This window comes from Mytilus edulis, chromosome 1 (genome assembly GCF_963676685.1).
Source record: "Mytilus edulis chromosome 1, xbMytEdul2.2, whole genome shotgun sequence".
Lineage (NCBI taxonomy): Eukaryota > Metazoa > Mollusca > Bivalvia > Mytilida > Mytilidae > Mytilus > Mytilus edulis.
Window position 1 is genome coordinate 59,760,701 of NC_092344.1, and position 26,191 is coordinate 59,786,891.

A 26,191-nucleotide genomic window follows, 5' to 3' on the forward strand; every position below is an offset into this window, starting at 1 on the left:
GACCGAATAGAGTGAAAAATAAAAAGGCAGGACAGAGATTACAACTAAAAAAAAATGCAGGACACAATTTTTCATCCTAGCCCAATCCTTAAAAATCAAATGGTAGCTCCCTTACACTTTAAATGTGGGGACTGTGTCAAAACACGAAAGAGATTACCTATGTTTAACGAACGAATATTCAATAACATGTGTACCATAAGAAATATAAGAAATAGATATTAATAAATTCCATAATATTTTTATGATACTCTAATGCAAACAAATGAGGGGGGGGGGGGGGGGGAAGGTCATGTACGTGCAGTAGATGAGCGAGCAACGGAGACACGGGGTACATATGTGTGTGAATTCCTCGGCGATCAATTCATAGACCTGGCAAATAATCTTAGGTATTCTGTTTTATGTACCTAATCGTGAATATAATTGTAACGGTCATTTTTTTATATAGTTATGAAAAGCAAACAAAGCAGTGTATGTATATTGATCCAGTTGTTTGCCACCTAAATGTTTATCAAACGGGGTCTGTTTTAAAACACCTAAATCACGATTTTTATAGAATTTCAACTTCAGACATGATGCATTATAGTTTTAGAAAATTTACTCCCGGTAATATAGCTTCGAAGGCATGTATTTTCTTTCTTTATTTTCTTCCAACTTTGTCTTAACTTGAACAGTTTCTTTATAAGAGTTTGTGATTGATTGATGGTTGATTAACGTTCAGTGGCAAATATTTCATGTATGTTCAGAACGAGGTTTGTGTAAAATATGACTACTGACCGGTTGAACATCCCTGAAGAGTTTCAAAAGCATTGCATAATGACTTTGCATTTACACCTTAACAACACCTTATGCATATATTTTGTATTTGATTAATTCCTTAAACGTTTTGTGGAAATTGGATTAAATTTGAAAAAGGCCGGACAGGAATTTTGAGTCAGAAAAAAAGGCAGAATACGAAACTTGGCCAATAAGGCAGGGTGACAGAGGCCGGACAGAATAAAGCGCTAAAACATGCAGGGAATATATTTTACACATGTTTAAGTCTGCAGTACTTGTCATTAGCTTGTCTTAAGTTAAAGGGCCTGTAGTTCAGTGGTTGTCGTTGGCTACTGTCTGTCATATTAGTTCTTCGTAAATGATTTTATTATAAATTACTTCACTTTTTCTGGATCTTTTATAGCCGACTACCGTATACGGTATAGGTTTTTCTCATTGTCATTCAAAGTAAAAACCTTATGATTGCTAATAAATAGATGAATAGATGTTTCATTGTCACTGATACCACATCTCATCATTTTTGTAAACTTACACGGGGAAAATATGAAACCGCGCTTTTATTTAACTGCTTTCACTATCAGAAGAGCCCAGAGTCACTCCAAGGATTTTTGGCATAGTTTTTCTAATAAACTTGTAATACAGCAGTTGATTTTCTCTAGCAAGATCAAGAGTTGTGCGTTTTGCGCGTTTCCTCTTTTTATAAATTAATGTCTTGATTTCAATTCTTTGGGAAATATATTCCCCCAATATTTCTGACCAACCGTAGAAAATTGGCGCCAACTACGCGGTGGGTGGCATATACATTACCCTCAGCGCTAGATGCAATCGACGGAACCTCTCAGACCACACACTGAGCCTCAAGAACAATTTTATACCGGACACAGACATTGCATTCATACACAAGTAATTGTGGACACTAAAATCATATAAGATTTATTCGAAGTAGTTTCCTAGGACATCAAAATGATGTCCATCAATATTTGGACCAGGTTTGGAGTTAAATTTCCCCCAGAATTTAGTCATCTTAGCAGATAAAATTTATCTATGTCGATCGCCCCTTGTTACCCCCTGCAGTCGCCATCATCTAAGAGCTAAACCACGAACAGAAAGAAGAAAATGTTAAAAAAAAAATAATTTGCGTATATCAGAGTGTCGGGTATATGTCGATCACGCTATAAGGCGCCTAAAATCTTTCAGTCATTGGAAGCTTACGGAGACACCTGAGAGAAAAATGAACCAGACTGTAGAGCATTGTGTGGGGTAGAGAATTAAAAGTTTACCTGTTTAAATCTATAATCAATGTTTTGACACTGTCCCCAATTTTAAAGTGTAATTTGTCAACCTCAGCGTCGAGAATATACCTTTTCGTAACTTGTCTAAAGAAAGGAAAAACTACAGTCTACATAACACTACACACAAAAACTAAAGACAGAGAAACACGAACCCCATCAAAACGTTTTCTAAGCATAATTATTTATTTTTCAAATCAAAATAAAGCAAAAATTCATAATGTTGCAGAACTATCCGTAACCAGAACATTTCGTCACGTGCAACCAGAAAAGTTGTCACGTACCCAGATTAAACCACACAATAAGGCATTCGTTTTCTTCGTTCATTCTCAGTGGCTCTTATCATACTTGAAATTCGTCCAGTATGTGTGCAGAATCTAGATTTTGAAAGGTAATTTATTGATTTATATATTTGAAACGATCGTTTATTTCTCATTTATATACATGTATATGTTGTTAGTTTTAACAGCTTACTTCGCACATGGTCTAGATAAAGTTTTATGATACTAAACCTCTTAAAAATTTAAACCGTTTCTCAGTAGAAGTCATGCATTCAGTACTTTAAATGTATAATTGAAAAAGCACTGCCAATTTTACCAGTTGAAATATTGGTGGAACGGGTGCATGTTCTCGGACTGAATTTACGTTAACATAAAGGTAAATCCATGTATAGTTGATGCATTCAATGTCCAGTTTATTATCTGACTATAATAAGAAGCAAACCAAAAAAAGTGTGAATGAATTGATTTACTGTTGTATGATTAAAGTCCAGCGGCAAATACTTCATGCATATTCAGGACGAAGACGAAAACAAACTAATAATAAATACTATAAACAGGTTGTTTTCACAGTTGATCGGACGGGATGAAATTCAAGACATTTAGGATGTCACTTAAAAGCAGAGATTTTGCAATTTGATATGGGTCAGAAAGGTTGCAAAAATAAACACGCGTATACGCGTATATTTACCACTCGAATGGCTGTTGCAACTGCCAAGGTTCTTTCATGTGCAGAAGGCTTGCAAAAACCATGAGTATCGTACCACTCTGGGTTCTTTAACGTGAGGAAAGCTTGCGAAGATACAATTTTAACGTGCTGAAATCGTATAACATATCAACATACATAAAGGTATTTAGGAAAGTGTAAATAGGAAGAGAATTTACTTTCCAATCATCATTGACTTACGTCTTCATGCTCTAAAACTTTGTTTTCTGGGTACGACATGCAGTGGTAATTTATAAATGGTGCCTTATTTTGGAATATTATGTTATCTAGGCATGTGTTCGTTCTATCGATCACCATAGCCCTCTATGTATGTCACTGCTCTTAAATTTTATTGAAATTCTCAGAAAAATCTTCAGTAAATATTGCCGTTTTATATAGTTCTTATTCATCTTATTCATTTGTGTTGGTCCTCTCGAGAAAAATGAACTTAACATTAACTGCAAACATAACATTTTAGGGGGAGAGAGTGTAGATAATAATTATTCTAAATTGGGCATATTTTTTACAGTCACAAAGCTTTGGAAATCTCGGTTTACCAGAATTTCGTATATACCCCTGGTGATACTGACCCAACATCATACTAATTAAGGAGATTGTTTACGCCTCATACCAAACTTCTTTATCATCTTTATATGTTGCATAACCAGATTTTGCATTTGCTATTATGCTTAGATCCGATTAATATTTGGGAGATTAAAATAGACTTATCCGTATCCGCAAACATGACTAGCAGTGGTATGCATTTGTATCCATCAACTAATCTTAAACAAGTGACGGCAGGGATTTTCCGGTGATGAGAACTGGGGGTTTGAATTTGTGAATTCTTCTCGCAGTTTGTCACTTGATTCATCTAATTTTATTTCAAACACTTTTTTTTTATATACACGGGCAAATCTGACGATTATATATTCAGTAGGAAACTTGTTTCCAATAATTTGTCTATTTTGTGTTAGTTAAGTGCATAATGCGCATGCACTGCTGCTATGAACAATTTTCCTCGGAGTTCAGTATTTTTGTGATTTTACTTTTTTTAAGCAGATTTGGCATATAAAATGTAGAAACAAAATTTAATGCTGTTTATTTATTATGATATCATTCAAAAGACGTATGTTTTTTGCTACTTCGTTTATGACTGGCAATCATTATTTTTCACTTATATGTCCATAGAAATTAACTCAGATGTTAATACCTCGCGATTGCCCCAACACATTAAACTATAATGCGTTATGAACATAAGTTGGTAATTATTAAAACATCAGTTCGGTAATACTACAGTATATTTACCAAAATGTATGCACATGTGTTTGACAGTCACCAGTCGTGATTACTTCAGTCGATTAAATGAGGATGATGCATTAAATATATGTGTGCATGTTACTGTTTTTAGTTTGGATTGAAAACGCAATCAAAGTAAAGAGTAAAACACGAGGCCGAGTCTCTAGCTATAATGATTTGTTATCACAAATAAATGATGTGTAAAGAGAACCTTTTAAAATTGCATAATAGATATAAAATTGTTGTTAATTATAAAAACATAATGATTCGTTAATATAGCAGACATTACTCAATATTATATATAAATAACAAAAGATGTACAACAACCTTGAATAAATCTGAGTAACAACTGTGTGCATACGTAAAGCTCAAACCAGCTATAGTAATGTATACAAGTCAACAAATCACTCTTAGGCTAGTTTTAGCTTTTATGACAATAGTCAGCATCTACGGCTACAGCTAAGCATGCAATGTAATTCGGGAAGACCATTTGATAGGGGGTTAAAGGAAATGTTTTATAGTATCCTTTTCATCTGTTGTTTTGCATGCTTTTTTTCCCCGAGGCTTTATCAACACTTTTGTACACTACTATTCCGGCATTTTGTGTTGCAGAATATTCATTTTCACCCTGACTTGTGCAAATTTTCAGCTCTTACTTACTCTCTCTCTCACCCGAAAATCGAATGGTCTCTGTCTGAAAAATTTTCAGCTCTTACTTACTCCCCCCCCCCCCCCCCCCCCCCTGCCCGCCGAAAATCAAATGATCTCGAACCGAATGTTTAACCAATTCAAGCGACTATTAGTAGCTACTGTTTGAATACATCGTCTTTAGAGGTTTTATGACAAATCTTTTGTGTGTATCTTACTATGCTGAAGTTAAAATAATAATGATTGTGTTAAGTTCTTCATTTTCATTTCTTATATACCACAAGTCGCCTAGCTACCTTGACAAAATTATTTTTATTTTTTGGAAGTGAACATTGCAGATTGTCCCCATATTTTCAAGGTTAAAACATCCTATTTTTCTAAATGAGGAAACATTTCTCATATTTGTTTGTTCGGCATGAACAGTCTGTATTTCAGTGTTTATAATTTCATCATTAGTTCAGATTTTCCCTTATAATAACCAAAGAAAATAGATCAGCTAAATTTCAAGTATGAACACCGTGACTGTACAAAACATCGGCAAATTGAATCATTACAGATGTTTCTAAAAAACCTTTTTAGTCTTCGTATTATGCAGTCTTAATAAACTGAATATCATGCTGGAGTAATATTGATCTTAACCACGTCTCTTACAACTTCATCAGCATTAATCAATTCATAGAAGTCCGAAAGCCAGACAATTTTATTATATTCCAATAATGGAACGATAAATATCCCAAACACAACACAGCCTCATTACTGAAAAACCGGTCCAGCTAATAAATATAATAATGTTACATTAGCAGATTCAATTTGTCAGCTTTATTAACGTGTAGTCGAGCCATATACAGTTCTTTCGTGTCTTGTATTTGAAAAAGAGGCGCCGTGCAACGCATGCTAATGTAATTCGATGATCGACCTCGTGAGATGTTGAACTTTTAAAAACAAAGTTGCAAAAAATCTAAATCCGTTGAAAGGGATGTTATTGCTGATGTTAGAAAGTAATTTGGTTTTAATATGTCAGTAATTTTATTTCCATAGTCGTAAAAACATTAGCCTCTAGCAAGGCGGTTAACATTTCTGAAATCAAAGCAGTAAAAAAAATTCGATTTTTAAAAATACCTATGAGACAGATGTAATATAGAAGTCATAGACGTCTTTATTGAAAATATGAGCCAGTGAATTTGGCATATTATGTATGCATACGCGCTTGTTATCCGACATCTTATCCGTGACACTTTCAGCGCCACATGACACTATAATGATATGAAAGATTTGCGCATTCGCAAACGGAATGCCGGAGTAATAGAGATTTTTAACTATGTGTCCGGCTAGCCGGACGAATAGACACTCCTTATTATGTATGACCCATAAAAATCTATGGTACAAGCCTGTGTTTCAGGATGAAGTTACCACTTTTTTTGCAAAGAAAAATATATTATAAAAAATACGAAAATAAAATCTAAATTCTTTGATTTGCACATGTGTTCTTGGAATAACATACTTCAGACATGCACAGTAAACTAGAAATTCAATGAGACGTCGCAAGATACTGTGCCAATTACCGTAACATAATAGTCTAACGCCGTTTTATTTTTTAGTCATGTTCTGCAAAACATGTTTCTTTCTCTTAATAAAGTGATTGTATTAAATAATATCTTTTTAAAGTAATCATAAGCATTACGAAAATAGGGTTTACATCTGGCAAAGCTAAATCTTCTAATATATATATATATGCTTTGCAAGTTTGTATGTCACAGTGCTGTGTTTATACTGATCATAAAAAAACGTAGGTGAAAAAACTGTCAAAATAGGTGCAATTTGAGTACTGTCACGTTTTGCATCTTGGCCCTTTTGCCTTCATGGATAAAGGAGGCAATTCCTTTACGATAAATGAAAAAAAGTTTTTGATCGTGACAGACATTGCCACATGAAAAATAAACTGAACGATTCAAGCGTTAATTGTCCAATTTTCACCCACCAAGTGACCAGAGGTGACACTTTTATCATAACGTAGATATAAATATCCTAATAGTGTAAGATTGAATACTTAAATGGAATTAATCATGTGATAAACTGACATATTTTTGCTACAGGCACTGTCGGTTTGTGAAATTATTATATTGAAAGCAATATTTTCTTGGTAGCATTATTAATAGGCTCCACCAGATGATAACGATCGATCTATCGATCATACGATGAAAAAATGACATCTGTTAAATTCAGCGCCTACAGCTATAGTGAATTGTAAGGTTTATATATCAATCCATAACTATTTTGGATAAGGACATTGATACATTATAAAGATTTCGTTTAAGGTAAGCAATTCTCGGATATTTGATATATGCAAAACTTAAAAGATAGAAGAAAAAGGGTAAATCACTTAATAGGCAAAATCCGTAATGATATGGATTCATGTCATTAGAGTTTCACATGCTGTTAGCATATAACTGCTGTTTTAGAACTTTTAATAAATGCATTATATTTAAATAGAAGAAGAGTATTTCTACCTCTCCATACTGTATCTGAAAAATGAAGGAAAAAAAATTAAAAATTTAATGGATTTACCGGCTTAATCAAGAATGCTCAAGGCCGAATATTTGAAAGCCAATGATGTAAAATAACTTGAGACAGTTGTAACGCTGTAGTTCATGTATAACCGTTTTATTTTTGATTTTTTTTTAAACAGAACTACTTGAAAATAAAATGTGATTTTATCAAGCAATTGTTTCGCTAATGGTGAAAGCAAGTCTAGTAACCGCTTGACCCGTCTGGCCGAAAGACCTTGTCTTGAACAAAGTTTTCGTCAAAGTTTGATGCTGTTGAGTTGAAGTGTGTAAGTTATTTTTAGATTTGCTTTGCATCCGCTTCTTGTTTGCCGATAGTTTGGGATTTTATATTACTCATTTTTCCTGAAATTTTTCTGAACTTCTACATGGAAGGGAATGATTTGATACTTGTTTATAGTTGATAGAAGTTGATAGCGTCGAGTTGTAGCGATTAGCAATTTTAACATCTGCTTTCTGTTTGCCGGAAATGTTGTACACTGATTGCACAGAGAAATATTTCCCCTTAAAATTACATCATTGAGATTACTTTATGAAGTTTTTGAAATTATCAGTTATGCTTCAGAGTGAATATGTTACCTCGATCAAGTGAATTCAGTAACAAAGGTGCAGAACCAGTAATTTTTTGCAAAACAATTACCATACACGATATGCAATGTAAAATATCTCTCAACGTTTTACTTGTCTAAACATGGTTGACAAAACTATGCGGTTCTTCTTCGGGACATTTCTCTTTTCATATCCATAAATATGTTGCATTGTCTCATTTGTTCTAAAATTTACCTGAAATAGTTGCCACTGGAGTATAGCAATCAAACGATCAATCTAAAATCGGTAGAATGAATATTGTTAAGTGAACACTTAAGTGTAAGAAAAAGGAAGTGATAAGGCCAAGTTGTGGTCTGTTGCCAAGCTAATATTAATGTTGGTGTTATGTAAAACACTTAAACTAAAACACTTCAAAGAGAACATGGACACTTAAAATGTACTTGATTAACTTCAGTGATGGAAGGAAGACAAGAACATTCATGTTACACGTGTCAAAAATCCTTTAAGTTTAATCCGGCAGTCGACTGTATATAAATCTAAACATCTGACTTTCTTGCATTGTTTAATATCCTAGCTGATGGTATCATGTGACCAATGCTATTGTTTTCTTAACAACCCTTCATGGTTTCCTCGAGATGGGTTCCGAGTGGACACTTTACGATCAATTGTTGGAATAAATATTCTATTCTTTTCAAATATCTTCAGTGACATAAAACTGTAATATTTTTTCCAGTGGAATTAATATTCCTGAATATTTCTTCATTTAGAACTTATTTTACAAATTAACTTCTGTTCCTTGACTCAGGAAACGCAATCAGGTAGAAGACTATATAAATCTTCACAACCGACTTTCCTCCCAATGTAACGTATCCCAATATGACGATATGACTAAAGATTTTTGTATATCCATATCAACCTTTAAATTATAATGATGTCCGAGTATCAATTATATTTATTCCTCCTAACAAAATGTCATCTGGAAACTTTGCTTAAACAGTTCAAAAAGATAGTCTATAATTTTTAATCCGATAGGACTGTTATATTTCTTACTTTCTTACATTTAGAATTGCAGTATAAAGGAACTTCTGTTTCCATGATCTTCCTGAACATGCATGCAAATATTTGCCACTGGACGTCAAGCAACCAACAATCAATCTGTTTCCATGACACAGGAAACACAAGTTATCGTAGTACTGAAGAATTGCGTTGTGTTTTGTTTGATTTTTTTTTTATTTAATGAATGGCTATTATCTATTTTGAATTTATTGAACCATAAAACTAATTTTTGACTCTTCACATTGAATAATCCGCGAAGCGGATTATGTGTAAAATGTGAAGAGTCAAAAATTAGTTTTATGGTTCAATAAAATCAAAATAAATTATTGCCATTCATTATAAATAAATTTCTATCAAAAATAAGGCTCAACGAACTTTTTATATTATGTATATTAACAATAACAACGTACACACATGTTGGCGTATGAATACACAACGTCAGAGTGGGCGTGTCTCCATCAAAATTGACAATATTGAAAATAAAACTAATAATTTTAACCAATCAGAAGACAGTAAAAACACAAAATTTATTTATTATTGTATATAGTTATTAATAGTCATTCATTTCCCTCAACAGGAAGATGCATATCTGTGTATTATTCTGATTTATCTCGTATAATCTGCTTGTAGTATTTATCAGACTGACACATGTTATTGTAACGTGCATAGTGCTTTTACTTTTTGAAATATTTATTTTTAGTGACAGGGAATTTTCTTTTGATCATCTTTTTTATAGCTATCTTTTTAAGTGGATGACAATTTTATGCATTTTTCAGAAGTGTATTGGTCGTGTGCTGGACTAACGAGCCTGGGGCTTTCTACCTGAAGGACACGTTAATAAACGAGGTATGTCATATAGAGATCATACACGAGAAATGTGATGGCTTAAAAGGTCGTCATAAGTATAAACTTATGCTATAACACACGACAAGCCGAGTGTACATGTTTTATAATATCTCTACATGGACTGATAAATGCACAGCTTGTAAGTTAATTTACTTTTTTCATATACATATATACATATCAACATGTAGACGAAGCAACTATTTACTTTAATTGCACATGATATAATTTTACACGAAGATAAAAATCTTGCAAGTACATGGAGTTTATAAAAGTTCATGAAGTAAAGTTTCGTGTATCCTTTAATTAGAACTCAGGTGCACTTTGTTAAAATGTACTTAAAATGCTACTGAAACGTTTATCATATACACGTTTATTAGATATGCATATATCTTATATATATTTGAAAAATGATACAGTTACTATGAAATTAGGGGGCACACGCATCACTCAACCTTGGCTCTGGTCTAGATCTAATTACACTGCATGCTTTCATCGATTTCTAGAAATTTCAATTTTCTTGAAAATATTTTGTCAATAATTTAAGAAAGAAGGTACACCTTTCTCCCGCCCTCCCCAAATAAAAAAGGATTGACACAGTTTTTATTGTTTTGTTATTTTTTAAATAAAGAAGTATGTAGCATCTCTTCTAGAAACTTTAACTAAGCATGCTATATATAGACTACAATAAAAATAAATATGAGTCGAAAGGAAAATTTATAATAAACAAGTATCTATTGAAAGAAAATGTTTATAAGTTTTTATAGTAACTGTTGATTACTGCGAATGGTTTATCGATGTTTTGCCTAACGTCCAGTGTAAAATATTTCAATTATTCAAGACGACAGTGCATGTAAACTTCAAGTTGAATTCGTTTATGATGTTTCTTTTACTAATACTTATAGGTTAAAACTTCAATATATATGAAATGGTGATGTATATTTAAAAAAATAAATAAAACATTTATCCAATTTCTATCTTGTGCGTCCCCATGCTCTTTGCACTGTCTAGTCACGTGAATCGTACAGGAAACGCTGTCCTTGTAAGAAGCTAACCACTTCCTTATCAAATTAAGATAAATATCAGACTGTTATCAGATCTTTCGAGTCTAATAGTAATTTATAGCAACTTGAAAATAAATCTATTTGCATTTACACCTTTAAGTGCGAGACTCAAACATCCAGTAGATCGCAAACCAAATATCACACACAACAACAGATTATAAAAAACGTGAAATTAAACAAATCTAGAATTTGAAATTAATGCTATAAGTCCTAAAAGCATTAATTAAGAAACAAATTAAGCTAAAAATACTGATAGGTTATGATAACCTGTATCCTAGGGGGGGGGGGGGGGGGGGGAACAGGAATCCGAACATCTAACACAAACTCCTTAACCTCACCAGGAACATATACTTAATATTACAATACAGCATGAGCAGTACTGTTTGTCACTGATTTCGTCATCGCGTTGATCGCTGTTAGCCAGAAGAAATCTCTTTATGACCTTTATTATTTTATTTTAAGATTAGATATGTCGAAGAGAAAGGAAAAAGCTTCGAAGCAACAAGACCCTGTCACAAGATCAGACATGTTGAGTAATGGTTTCCATGGCTACAAAGAAGGATATGAAAAATTGGAAAAGATTGGTGTTACACAGCGTAACCGGGATTTTTTCAATAAAATATTCGTTCCTGTGTTCCTGATGGTATCAACACCAAATTTTGTCATGTTGCTATGGTACACAGCTACAAAACACAAAGGAAGTTACGGAAACATGGTTCATTCAATTACCCAAGCATCAACGTTGGACTCTTTAAGGGAGTTATGGGGAGATGTTCATATTTGCAGCAACTTCGCTCTTTCTGTCGTGTTTGGTTATTGCATCTGGGCATTATTACTGATGAAATGTTTGCCAGGAAAGCTAGTCAAAGGTCCAATTACTCCAAAAGGAAACACTCCAGTGTACAAAGACAATGGATTCTCGCATTATGTCGTTACCATGACTACTTTATTTATTTTAACCGTCATTCTTAAGAAGTATAACTTGTCACCATCTGTAGTTTATGATAACTTTGGTGACATTCTCGGAACACTGAATGTTTTAAGTGCTATATTTTGCATCTTTCTGTACATTAAAGGTCTATATTCACCGTCTTCAACTGATTGTGGGTCCTCTGGAAACATTATATTTGACTATTACTGGGGAACCGAACTCTATCCTCGTGTACTTGGATTTGACATCAAAGTCTTCACTAACTGTAGATTCGGAATGACAATTTGGGCCGTGCTTGTTTATATTTATGCTTTAAAGAGCTACGAACTTCATGGATTTGTTGATAGTATGATCGTATCAGCAATTTTGCAATTGGCATACATCACAAAGTTCTTTTGGTGGGAAGCAGGTTATCTAAGCACAATAGACATCATGGTTGATCGCGCTGGATATTATATATGTTGGGGATGCTTAGTTTACGTACCTTCTTTGTATGCCTCAGTTAGCCTCTATCTGGTAAATAACCCCGTTTATCTTGGTCGGTTCTGGTCGACATTTATTTTAACATGTGGACTGTTGTCGATCTCCGTTAATTATTTCGCAGACTGGCAGAAACAGCGCGTGCGATCAGCAGACGGCGACTGTCTTATTTGGGGAAAGAAACCGAATATCATTAGAGCCAAATATACGCTTGAAGACGGACAAGAGAAGGAAAGTATACTTCTAACCTCCGGATGGTGGGGACTTTCTCGCCATTTCCACTACATACCTGAGATTTTATTAGCCTTGTTCTGGACATTACCAGCAGGATTTGAGAACTTCATGCCATTTTCTTACGTCATTTTCCTCACTATACTCTTGACGCACCGTAGCTTCCGAGACGACGACAAATGCAGTTCGAAGTATGGCCCCTTCTGGATGGACTATTGTGAACGAGTACCACACAGAATTGTTCCATATTTATTTTAGTGTAACTATTAGTTAGCGTAAGGTTTTATAACTATTGGAATTTGTTGTATTAGCGATAGATTTTTAAGAGATATTTACAAAGCTATTCACCAAAATTGCCAAAAGCGTCTTGATTAATATACAAGAAACTTTTATATTTGTGCTTTGTTAATTGTCAAGAGTTAAGTTGTAATATGTGTCACTGTGCAGCAGAATTTATAAACAGATAATTTTTCTTCCAACCTCAATTCAAAAGTCACATTACAACGAAATGAAATAATTTAATGTATCTTATGAAAATGAAACGTGACCTGGCATTATACAAGTAATTCATTAGATGATTAATCTGTGATGAGAAAAAAACTATGTATCATCAGCTAACATTGACAGTCCATACATCTCTCTTCGTCTAATCAAATAACTGCAGAAGCGTTTTAAGATATAATCAACAAATTCAACCTTTTCTATCATTGACTTCGCATTATTGGCTGTAAACTTTAAAGTTTAAAGGTATTTTAATCAAAATGGCATATTGTTTTAGTCAGGAAAATAACTCGATACTTTTGAAATTAGAGTATCAAGCTTGATTAGACCTAGTATGATTAGACATATTAACTATAAGAATAATCAACTTTAATCATGAAATTGTAAATCCACATAAAGATTCTGAAGTAAATGAAGATTAACTGGTTCAAAATGACGAGATGGGAGAAAAAGCTTTCTGCTATCTTCCTAGTGTAAACTTGTTCATATTTTCTATGAACACCGATTGTACCATTTTAAATATGAAGGAAGGGCAGAGTCCGAGTCCAAGCCTATAGGTTTTTTTATGTGCTTTGTATTGCTATGTCTTGCCATCAGGCTATTAGATTGTGTTGTTTTTTATAACTGTAACTCATGATTATGAACTTATGAACTGTATAATAATGGTCTTTATGGCGACCTTCATTCATCCCTGGTAAGAAGTATGAGATATTGAAAGCACAAATTTCCACTGTATTTTTTTTTCACAAGCTGTTAAATTAACTGATGCTTATGCATTGCCTCAAACTGCAATTTTGAGAGAATTTGACAAATTTTGAGTATCTTTTACTACATCTTTTTTTTTAATTACTTTGCGAACAAACTCTTTTTGATTTTTCTTTATTTATATCAGAAATGATTTTTTTTTTTACTTTACTGACGAAACAAAATCAAGAGGTGTTTCAATGACCGGTGTTTCAATGTCATGCAATTTTCCATCATTCAATCTATTTGCAAAACGTGTTAAAGGGTGAAACATAAATATTTCATATTTACAACCAAGATATATATAAGTCGGAGGTCTGATACCATTTACAAGCAACTTTTCTTTTTGAAGCCCTTATATTCTGTATTTTATTGAAATTTCTATAAAAAGCATGTCCCCCGAGTTTTTTTGGAAAAGCAACAATGAAACTGAACTTTTAAGGGCCAACAACTTTGTAAACATCATATGCCAATAACGGCAAATGGTTGGGTTGTATACAAAGCAGAAAAAGTATAAAACAATTTTGATTTACATTTTTAGTGCCATAATTCATTATTGTGTTCTTTATTGTTTTGTATATATTATTCATGTCCATTTTTTTTATATTGAAAATACCAAGCATTATAAATTGAAGCATGCACACATCAGGTAATTTGCGATTTTAGGTATTTTAATACAATCATTGCTCAAAATTTGTCACTCTATGTTTGAGATTTAAGGACACACCTAGACCTATGACGACAGCATATTCCGAGGTCTATGCAATTGTGAGAATTTCTATTTTCATCGTTTTACTGTATTTGTGTAGATCGACTTACTACAATTCCCTTTTTTGATAACGAAACATTATCCAAGAAGAAAAAGGTTCGTTGTAGTTTTCGACACACGGAGAAGAATTCACTTTCTGGAAGAGGGAAGAACCGAACATACATTTTTTGCACTTAGTGAAATAAATCGTCAGAGACAATAATTAATGAAATTTTTTATACGTAACAATAATAAATGTTTTACATACTTATATGTATACTTGTGAAATGGAATGTATAAAGAATGTCGCGAATGTAAATATTTATATATTTATTGATCAGTTGTAATGTATTATGTTTACGTCTGCTTGAAAACAAGGAGAAGATCGAAATACTCAAAGGAATTTTAAAAGATTAAAGAATCGAATCGGAAACTTCTGTAATTGATATGGTAATTTTGAGACAAATAAGGTGTAACAACTTTAATGATTTGCCATTCAGTATTCTGTATGACAGTTACTTTGTTATTTAATATCTAAATGTAACATATTGCAATGATACTTAGGGAGCTACCATTTGATTTTTATGGGGGGGGGGGGGGGGTGGGGGCTAGGATGAAATTTGAAAAAAATAGGCAGGACAGGAGTTTTGAGTCAAAAAAAAGGCAGGATGTGACACTTGCAAAAAAAAAAAGTCAGGACGACAATTTAGGTAAAAAAAGTCAGGATAAACTTTAAAAAAAAATGCAGGACCGATCAGAGCGAAAACTAAAAAGGCAGGACAGAGATTACAGCTAAAAAAAAAAGGCAGGACAAAATTTTTCATCCTAGCCCCCCCCCCCAAAAAAAAATCAAATGGTAGCTCCCTTATACTACACAAAAGTATGAGAACGAATATACATAACATTTTATCAAGGTCGTACAGAAAAGTCTGGTTTATTATTTTTAGTGCGAATAAAAATGCTCATAATCAGATTGCCAAATGTTTGTATCAATAAAGTGTGTTGTGGTATTCTTTGAATAAGCTCAATAAAGTTAAGTTTATATCCTTTTTATTTATTTATTTGCCTCTGGATGCAGGAAAAAAAACATGTACTAAGAATGACAGATGGTATAACTTATATTGAAATCAATATAACAACAATCATCTATAATATGCATGCATCTGCAGCCAAGCGTAAATATGTTAATGAGAAATAAAGACATGTTTTGGTATTTCTTTTCTGTCCAAGGTCAGGTGTTGAGCGTTTATAAGATGATTAAAGGGAAATATAGGTAATAAGACAGCAACCCAGCAGTAACAAAAACAGAAATGGTTTTCAACAATCACAACATATGTCTCATATTTTGCAAAGATATGACGTCTTTACAATGAATCCATTGGAGATGTACTGATTGATATTTTGATTGAGATTTTAATTACCATTCAGCATATGCAAGACATGCAAGTACTGTAAGATCCGTACTTTAGGGACGACATCAAAAAATCAATGAAGGATAAAAAAAAACTTAATTCGAATAGTTTGGGGATGGGGGGTCAAACTGCTGCAAGTTTTGTTTAAATTGACATCAATTTTACATACATCCTAATTGGTCAATTAATTGTTCCCAAATTAAGTTGAGAGGGGGTAGGGGGGTCAGTGAAAAAACTATATGAATTAAGTTTTTTTATCCTTCATTGAACTTTTGATGTCGTCCCTTATGCATGTCTGAAGTCTTTTTATTGTTTATTTCGGTATGATGCTTCAATTATTCATTTCCAATTGATTTTACAGTATTTCTCCTGTTGAGTTATTACACCTATGTCCAAATTGTGTTGTGCTGTTAGGTCCAAGGTTAAGAATTTTGAAGTTGTTTTTCATAATTTTTTTTTTATTATCAAAAGCGTATTTATATGCTTGTTTTAATTTTGTGGGATAGAGGAACCGTTTCTGAAAAAAAGAGAAACCAAAAAGATGAGTTTTATTTCCATCAGATTTTGATCCAGTATTTTTATTATGAACTCAAATCACAAAATTTGAACGTTCTCATTTAAAGTCTAAATTTCATGCGGTGTCCGTTGGATTTCTTACAAAATGACTGTTTGCACTTTCAATAACAATTGTGGAAGCTTTAAAGGGGACACCATAAGGACTTAGAAGGATATACAGAATATCCCTTTTACATATTTAATGTTCGATCAATATAAAGGCGTTCCACTTCCATTTAAAAAGAAGTTTGATATAATTGTAACGCATTTTGCACATCACTAATTTATTTAAAACTATGAGGAAACACGTTGAACGAAAAAGAGGGTAGCATATTGATTCCATTTACTAAATTGTTACATCTAGTCCGCTTTTATGGATTTTTTTCCAAGAATTCCTCTTGATATAAGAGGTTTCGGTAGTCTGTCTATAGATTTTATCTATAGTATTTCAACTTTTGAATTTTGAATTAGATTAAGTGACTGTTTTAATGTTCTTTACAGTTTTAGCATCAAATTTGTGGTAAAAGAATGTCTCTCAAAATTTTGAAGGAGCCGAAAATATTTTATTTAACATGATGCGCGTGACAATTTCTTTCTTATTTTCTTGCCATTTGGATGAAATTATTTAATGGACTTCCTCGTAACAACATCTTTAGATTTACATAAGTTTTACAGTTTTCTTACTACTATATACTTATACAAAGCACTCATCACAGAGTCAATGTAATTACACCCACATGACTGATGTAACATCAAGTTCTATTGGGATCAGTTCGAATTTTTAAGCATGCCAGACAAGGACATCCGAGAGGAAACCATTGAATCTGTTGGAATTTCCGTCGGAAGTCCTTGTTGGACAGGAAAACATTTGTGATCATGTTTCCAAGTAAGCGAGAGAAAAAAAAACATATCATATAAAATCAGTTTTGTGACCATTGAAATCCGTGTAATAGGTCTACTTTTTTATACTTAATTGTCTTTACGAATCGTTTGAAGCTACTGATCTAAGATACTCGTACGTACTTACGGTTGAGAACTTAATTATCAGACTATTCTCATCAGTGTCTGAGTAGAAAGTTGATGAACCAGGGGTGTGTCAAAGAACGTCTCGTCCTTTTTAAAAAAAAAGTTCATCGGAAGGTACCAAGACCTTGTTGATAAATATTCCGTATCAACTTCGCAAATAATACACGATGGTCTTGATGTATAGATTCTGCGTACTGATATTGTTTATCATCTTAACAACGTGTTTTATAGTTCTTTCCTTTGTCTTTGTTCTATTATTAATATTACTTTTACTGTTGAATGGTTTTATGTGATATTCGTTTGACGTGGCTCGGTACTTATACATCTCGTCAATGTGTTTGTAATTGTCTTTCATTTTTTGGTGGTGTGTTTTGTATATGCAACTTTTTGTATTTCTTTGGTTCCCATAACGTGACTCTGTACTTTAAAAGATCCCGTCAGTATGATATTGTTCTATTTTATGTCATTATGATATATTTCTATTATGAATTACAATATACGTTGAACCACAAACGTCAGAATCATTCAATCGCGTAGTGGAATTAACTATTTGTGGATTCTTATAATTTCTATATATAACTTTTGGACTAGTTTAAATATCGGTCTATTTCTGAAATTTATTCTTACATACTCTTGATTTTTTAACCCTGTATGCTAACATTGCCTAGGTAAATTTTAAAATTGTTTGTATGCACATTGAACGACAAATCTATGTGACGTATAACATTTTCTGACGTCAGGCACACACATCAATGAATGTGTTTGAAGATAGATGTTTTTGTGTTCTGTTAAATTGTTCCTTTTAAAATTTTTATACGATGATGACTGATGTACCCATATTCTGACTATTTAATTTATTGTGTCTGTTTAGTTAACGCATCAATGTAAATATAACGGAATTTGACGAGACTGTCATCAAAGTGAGAGGGTTAGCGCTATAAAACCAGGTTTAATCCACCATTTTCTACATTTGAAAATGCCTGTACCAAGTCAGGAATATGACAGTTCTTGGTCCATTCGTTTTTGATGCGTTTTGTTATTTGATTTTGCCATGTGATTATGGACTTTCCGAATTGATTTTCCTCTAATTTCAGTATTTTTGTGATTTTACTTTTTAACAATAGTTGCATGGTCCAAGGATGGTACACGAATTGTTTGAAGTTTTGGCTACTGATCCTAAATACTGTCGAGTACTCAACTGGCACATTCTTAAGCATTATTTGATATAGGGTTATGGAAAATTAAATATTAGATTATGCACGATTTTGTCAAAAAAGCAAAATTAACTCACTGTACGTTTATTTTGAAAATAGTTTCGCTTTTGCTTTAAGAGAGGGTTGTCTCATTGGTACTCATACCACATCTTTGTATATCTATTTAACTTTGAGAAGTTGACGGGAAATTATGTTTGTAACAACTCAAATGTTTTAGTAAGACGGCGTGCACAAAGTTGACGGCAACTGTAAAATGCGCCTTTTAAATAGTTTTATACAACCGTGTTTATGATATTTTTTTAATAAGATTTTGTTTATGATAAAATGATGAATGCTGACCTTTAAAATCCACATTACTAGTAAGGTAAATTATTTTTTTATCTATAAAGCATGAAACAGACATATAGAAAAAGGAAAAAATACGGTGAAACTTGTAACATTATTAAATAAGCATAAAATAGAGTTTTTGACCTAAAACTTATACAAATTCAAAATATTTTCCCTCATTTTCGTATAATAGAATTGTTCGGATTCGGACTCGGACATTCACGAAATTCACCGCTAAAAAAAATCAAAAACGACCATGGTAGATAAGTTTGGAATGATCTTCGTTATGTGTAAGAAGTATAGTAATTTGTAAGGACTAATAATCAAAATGGAAGAATCGGTATGACAAAAAATGTAATTACAATCTTTTTATTTTCAAATAACTTGGTACTCCAAATGTGCATAACCAGAGGTTTAAAATAATCTTCAAAATATGAATGATTCGATAGTCAAGACTGAACTCCTGAATTTTTTTAATGTAATGTCCAACTTTTATGTTACAATCTAAAAAACTGACGCTTTAACGATATGATCTGAAAAGGGTCCACGACAAAGTCGCTAATTAATTCCATTACACTGCTCTTACCATATATTTATTTATATTTCCAGAATGTGCATTTCCTGCTCTTTTTTCTTCGAAAAAAAAGAAACATGTTGAACGTGAATGTCAAAGTTATGTGATAAACTAAGTGTCCAGTGTTTTTGTTACGCGTTTGATTTCTACCGACGTCGTAAATGGTTTTAGTAATTTGAAGACGTTACGCTTGTGGACGCAACTTTGTGCACGCCGTCATAACGATATTATAGTATTAATGTATGGACTTTTTCATATTGGCCCTGTAACATGCCCGAGGTGTTAATAATGGCCAAGGATGGTTGTAATGGCCCTGAGGCAACGCCGAGGGCCATTACAACTGTCCGAGGCCATTATTAATATCAAGGGCATGTTACAGGGCCAATATGAAAAAGTCCATATATTGATACTTTTATTAACCAACTATAAAGGCATATCTTCATTCAAGAACAGTCTTCGAGTCTCGGATCCAAAATATTATACAGCTATCCACAAACTACAACAGGACCAATACAGAAAAGCCCGTTTCATAACATTTTTATTAAATTGTTTTAATTCTTCGATTAAACAAAGAGTAGGAAACTTACCGTGAAGAAGATACAGGAAATTTTTTTCATAGCTGAACTTCTATATACTTGTCTTTTCGCATTCAATTTCGCATGGAATTTTGGTCAACATTGTGACTGTCAGATGTAATTTCTGATTTCTCATCCAAGTACTTAATTTTATGCTATTAAAATTCATTTCATCTAGCAAATAAAAAGTAGCTGGGAAGAATAAATCAGACAGTTTAACTATTCTTTAGTCTGCAATCTGAGGATTGAACAACGGAAATGAAACAGTGATAATAATCGAAAGTCGTACTCGAAAAAGGCTGTGAAATATTTCCGTTTCAAATCGTTACAAAACAATGTGAATGAACATCATTTAAACTTGTTTTTATGATATTAAGTTTAAAAAAAAATAAAAAAATGTCACACTTATTTAAAGAAATAAACGACATTTTCATTTAATCGATGTCCCGTTTCATCTGTTCATAATGCATGACTGTGATTTCGTAATGCACGGGTGTGATTTCGTAATGCATGACTGATATTTCGTAATGACTGGCTGTAGCAATTTTTCCGTTCATAATGACCAGATGTTGAAATTTTCCTTTTATAAAGCATGGGCATTTCTATACATATTGTAGTAAGTTGGTTAATAATGTTATATAAAAGATACACAATCCCCTGAGAAAAAAATCATATCCTCTCTCATTAGCAACACAAAACAATAGAGAAGGAAAGCAGATTAAGTGAAATTCATTTTATATATAATAATTATTTGTCTTTTGTTCATTGATTGCCCTTCTGTATTCTGTTAGTGTTGCATTCCTTTTATAATCTATTAACTTTGTTATGAACTTGATCATGAGTTTTAAAAAAAAACAGCTGCCACAGACTTAACTATGTGAATTCCATTTTTGCTTTATCATGCACATTGGTCTTTTGATGTTGTCCCTAGAAACTTAAGTCTTTCACTGAATTTATACATTTTGCTTTGAGAACAAAATATTGTCAAAAAAAATTTAAAACAAAACTTGCATTTTCAGATTAAGAAAGGGTCTGGGGAACACACAGAAAGCATGATTATGCATCATTTGTTCCATAGCTGCTTGTGCCTTCAGTGGCTCCAAAACCCTTCAAAAAAAATTTGCCTCGCTACGCTCGGCGAAATATATTTGCCAATACGTTTAAAAAAGACTAGTTACAACCAAACTTTAATACTACACAAAGCAGGAGAATGTATAAAAGTTAAACAATATTACACTAGATTTAAAAACAAACAATATACCGGTTTAATAGTATAGTGAAACAAAAGTGAAAAAAAACTATTGTTCTATCACCAAAAAAAACCCAACAATTTAACACATAAATAATGGACAATAAATTATTCTTTTAATATCAGGCATTTTCATTTGAAAAATCATTTTTCACCAGAAATGAGGATTTTGTGTACAATTGCATGGCACATACCCCAATATGCATGTATTTGTTAAAGGCCGAAGGAAAGAAAAACATTATTTTGATGCTGTTTTTCGCATTTTTATAATTTGAAATTATTTTGTTTTATACATTTTTTACCAATTATTTCTTTTGTGTCAACGGATAATAGATTCTGAAAGTGTGTATAATTATGATAGCTTATTATCTACACGATACTATCTATAGGTTGCAATTTCAGTCATGAGATTAAAACTGACCAAAATTTAATAAGCCCTATAAACGAATTATGTTGGTTGCTTTGCGCCGCATCAGCACAAAAAGGCCATATCTAGAAATGAAGGATGTTCAAATAACATATTTCCGAAAATATATAAAAATGAAGCTATGTACAAAATATATTATATATACATTCATGTATTATTTGAAAATTAGGGTATCAATATTAGATACCTTATCAGTTATGCAAATACGTACAAGCGCTTGATAATGAATGATACTGTATCGTCCGACTATGACGACGAAGTGAATATTCCCCGTCATCCGTACGTATGTCACGTGATCGATTCCATAATCTGATAAATCATGAGGCGCATCATGGGGGGGGGGGGGGGGGGGGGGGGGTCCTAGTAATCACATAATCACAATTTTTTTGCCAATATAATCACATAATCATTAAATATTTGCTTATCTTTAGTAATCAAATAATCATAAACTAAAAATATAGTCCTAGGTAATCAAATAATCATGAAATATTTGGCTTAATAATCAAATAATCATTAAAAAAACGGCCAAGTAATCACATAATCAAAAACCCCATGAAGGCCCTCAATCATGTAAAAGTAAGGAAATGTGGTATGATTGAAAATGAGGGAATGTGGTATGATTGCTGATGAGACACCTATATTACAGTTATAGAACAATGTTATGATTATTTTCATAACAATTTGTAACCTGCAATTTAATCTCTCAGAATTCCCTCCCAGTTATCCTCGTAAAAAGGAAAGAGAAGTCTAGTTATACAACTATGCTGATTGTCATTATTCAGTACTTATACATCACTGACTTGTCATTATTCAGTACTTATACATCACTGACTTGGCATTATTCAGTATGTATACATCACTGACTTGGCATTATTCAGTATGTATACATCACTGACTTGGCATTATTCAGTATGTATACATCACTGACTTGTCATTATTCAGTATGTATACATCACTGACTTGGCATTATTCAGTATGTATACATCACTGACTTGTCATTATTCAGTATGTATACATCACTGACTTGGCATTATTCAGTATGTATACATCACTGACTTGGCATTATTTAGTATGTATACATCACTGACTTGTCATTATTCAGTATCTATACATCACTGACTTTGAAATGTTTGATATACAGCGTTCTTGCAGGAGGTGAATCCTTGCTCTCGGATATTTTTTTTTTGGCATGACTGTATATGTACTGTTGACCATGTTATCCTTTAGAAAGTGACAAGTTCATTCCTCTTTATTTCATCGTGTGAGCATTGTCATGGTAATGTTCTAACTTTCACTTCTTATGTAAACGGCAATGCCTAAACTTTTGGCTAAAAAATAGGAAACTTGTGGACTTGAAAAGTAACTCGGTATTTACTTAAATTTTTATTAAACAAGCACCTCAAATAAAAAAAATGTTTTTAGTTAAATATAACCCTTCATTTTTTAGAAAACCATGCATGTCCTATTTTGTTATATGACAAAAGAGACTGAATAATAAGTTGAAACAACCTGCCAATGCCATGGCTGTAAACGAAAAATAGAAAATCATTGAGTTTGGAATTCTCTATATTACCCAATTCTGCAATATATGACATACTGGGAGTAAATCACAGATTGCATTACAATCAATCCAAAAAAATAAGAACAGTATTTCTAGTAAACATAATTTTAATAACGATTGAAAAAAACATAAAAAATTATGTAGATACAACACTGTAAATTATTGTTTTTTGAACTATGATAGAGAAAGAAATAAAATTCGTAGAACGCAGAAATCTCGTACAATAGTTATACTATAGGGATTTAGATCATTGCATCTAGATCTTAAATATAAAGTATCTTGATTTTTATCAAAAGTGGACATAGACCCTACGGTGACCTATAATTGCTTAAATCAACATTATTTGGATAGTTATCAACTAAATCTCATGATTATACCATGGAAGTATTATATTGTCAATAGAATACTTCCATGATTATACATAGAAAGACTCTTGCCGTACGATATATATCTAGATTTCTGAAATCAGTCTGACATGAAAGTGATATTAAGGTTTATGTACCCTTCTGTAGCAATTTTTGTACGAACTTTTTAAACTTCAATTGTATCAAAACTACAGATATAATGAATAATAGATATAGACCATTTTGTACATATTCCAAGGGGAAACTTTATGCAAAGCATTACATTTTACTGTTCCATTGCATTTAATAAAAAAAGAGGACTTTGTGGCAAATAAATCAAGATTTTTATAGAAAATCCACAGCCTTTATCCTTGTACTCTCATATTTGGCAATTTGATGACTGGTAGATATAGGATTATTGCATGCAGTGCTAGCATTGATTTCCTTAAAACAAGTTTATAAATGTAGTTATTGGTTAAAACAAATATAAATATGACCAAAATCAAGTACACCTTTTAGGGTGCGCTCGACTTTAGTGACTCAGCACGAGGTGTTTTGGAATTTACAGGTTGCTTAGAACTTTTTGTAAAAAATAAACACTAGCACATCATAGAAAATCAAGTGAGTAATTTATGTTTCAAATTTTATAACAAAAATCTCTGTATTAAAGGCTGTGGATTTTCTATAAAAATCTTGATTTATTTGTCACAAAGTCCTCTTTTTCTATCAAATGCAATGAAACAGTAAAAAATAATGCTTTGCATCAAGTTTCCCCTTGGAATATGTTCTAAATGGCCTATCTCTATTATTTATTTTATCTGTAGTTTTGATACAATTGAGGTTTGAAAAATTCGTACAAAAATGGCTACAGAAGGGTACATAAACCTTAAAACGAGGATGACTATTTTGCACTTGACTTTGTCAAGGTTAAAAATGGTAATAGATTTATGATATCTGTATCCCTATTTTCTGTTATAAAGATATAGCATAAAGAAAAATCCGAGATCCACTACAAAGTAGAAAACCATCAAAAAAGGAAACTACTAATAAGGAGGGAAAGCGTTCAGTTACCAATGTACGGATTTGTATGAGAAACTCTGATATCAAGAGGAACACAAAAAACTTTATTTCTATACTGATATGTGTTAATTACATGTAACTATATATATAGTGGATAAGTTTCATTGATTAAATCAGGATTTTTTTTTAAATTTCAACAGAATATTTCGCATTTATTTTTGTAGGTATATATGTTGAAAACCATATGATCTGATAATTATTTAAGAACATTGTTCAATAATAGTTATATCAATAAAGGTTTGTTATCGTGATACAAAATTTAACTTAAAAGAGATGATTTACTTTGCTTATGGTATTTATCTTCAAATATAAAGTATACATCTAACTGATTGATATTCAGGTGAGGAATAATTGTATCTTTCTTATGGCAGATTTAAATTTGTTCCATTATGCTTGAAATAAAGTGTGGCAAAAATATTTAGTCAGACAATATGGTAATTCTGATAGGGGAAGCATATATAGATTAGTAATGAAATTGAGAATGAAAATGGGGAATGTGTCAACTGGCCACTAAACAAAGGTGTGTACTAGTTCAGTGAAAATGGAAGTCATACTTAAGTCCAAAACATATATTTGAACTAAAATAAAAAAATAAAAAAACATAAAAGACTTACAAAGGCCAGATGCTCCTGACTTTGGACAGGCGCAAAAAATACGGCGAGAGTAAACATTTTTTGTGAGATCTCAACTCCCCCCTTTTACTTCTAGCCTATGTAGAATTAACTAAAACCACCTTTTTTATGCATTTGACCATCGTAAATAAAGAATATATACTTGAATGTTAAAACAAAGTAGTTGCTATTGTCACAACCTTGGGTTTCATTGGTTTCAAGTTTTACACACAGGGAAGATGTGTGGTAATTTGAAATGTTCATACTTTTTGTCTATTGAGGGCGGATATAAATCATGATTTCAAGTAAACAATCCCCTAATTTTGATAGTGGATCAACTGGCCTCCCCAATTCAATTGACCACGCATAAAGAAATCTCCATACTTCCAAGTTTTATGTATTATTTCATGAGCATTATCGTTTATTACATGCTTTTTCAAAGGTTGAACAAAATTGTAATGTATTCTAAATTACATTTACAAGCCACGCACCAGACATATGAAAAGTATACAAATGCGCGAGAATGTTATGAAT

General features: G+C 32.4%; 1 protein-coding gene across 3 annotated transcripts in view; it reads left to right on the top strand.

Annotated features, from left to right (window-relative positions):
- Positions 1–15,401, top strand: part of LOC139514584 (uncharacterized) — a 32,721-nt gene extending 17,320 nt beyond the window's left edge. For 2 of the 3 annotated variants that reach the window (XM_071304006.1, XM_071303989.1), the window contains exons 2-3: positions 9,937–10,006; positions 11,530–15,401. In XM_071304006.1, the coding sequence (XP_071160107.1) occupies positions 11,537–12,967 (1,431 nt within the window). In that variant the 5' untranslated portion in view covers positions 9,937–10,006; positions 11,530–11,536 and the 3' untranslated portion in view covers positions 12,968–15,401. Of the gene's footprint in view, positions 1–6,973; positions 7,307–9,936; positions 10,007–11,529 lie in introns of those variants that run through there. The other variant, XM_071303997.1, reaches the window with a different exon arrangement.
- Positions 15,402–26,191: the final 10,790 nt, after the last annotated feature.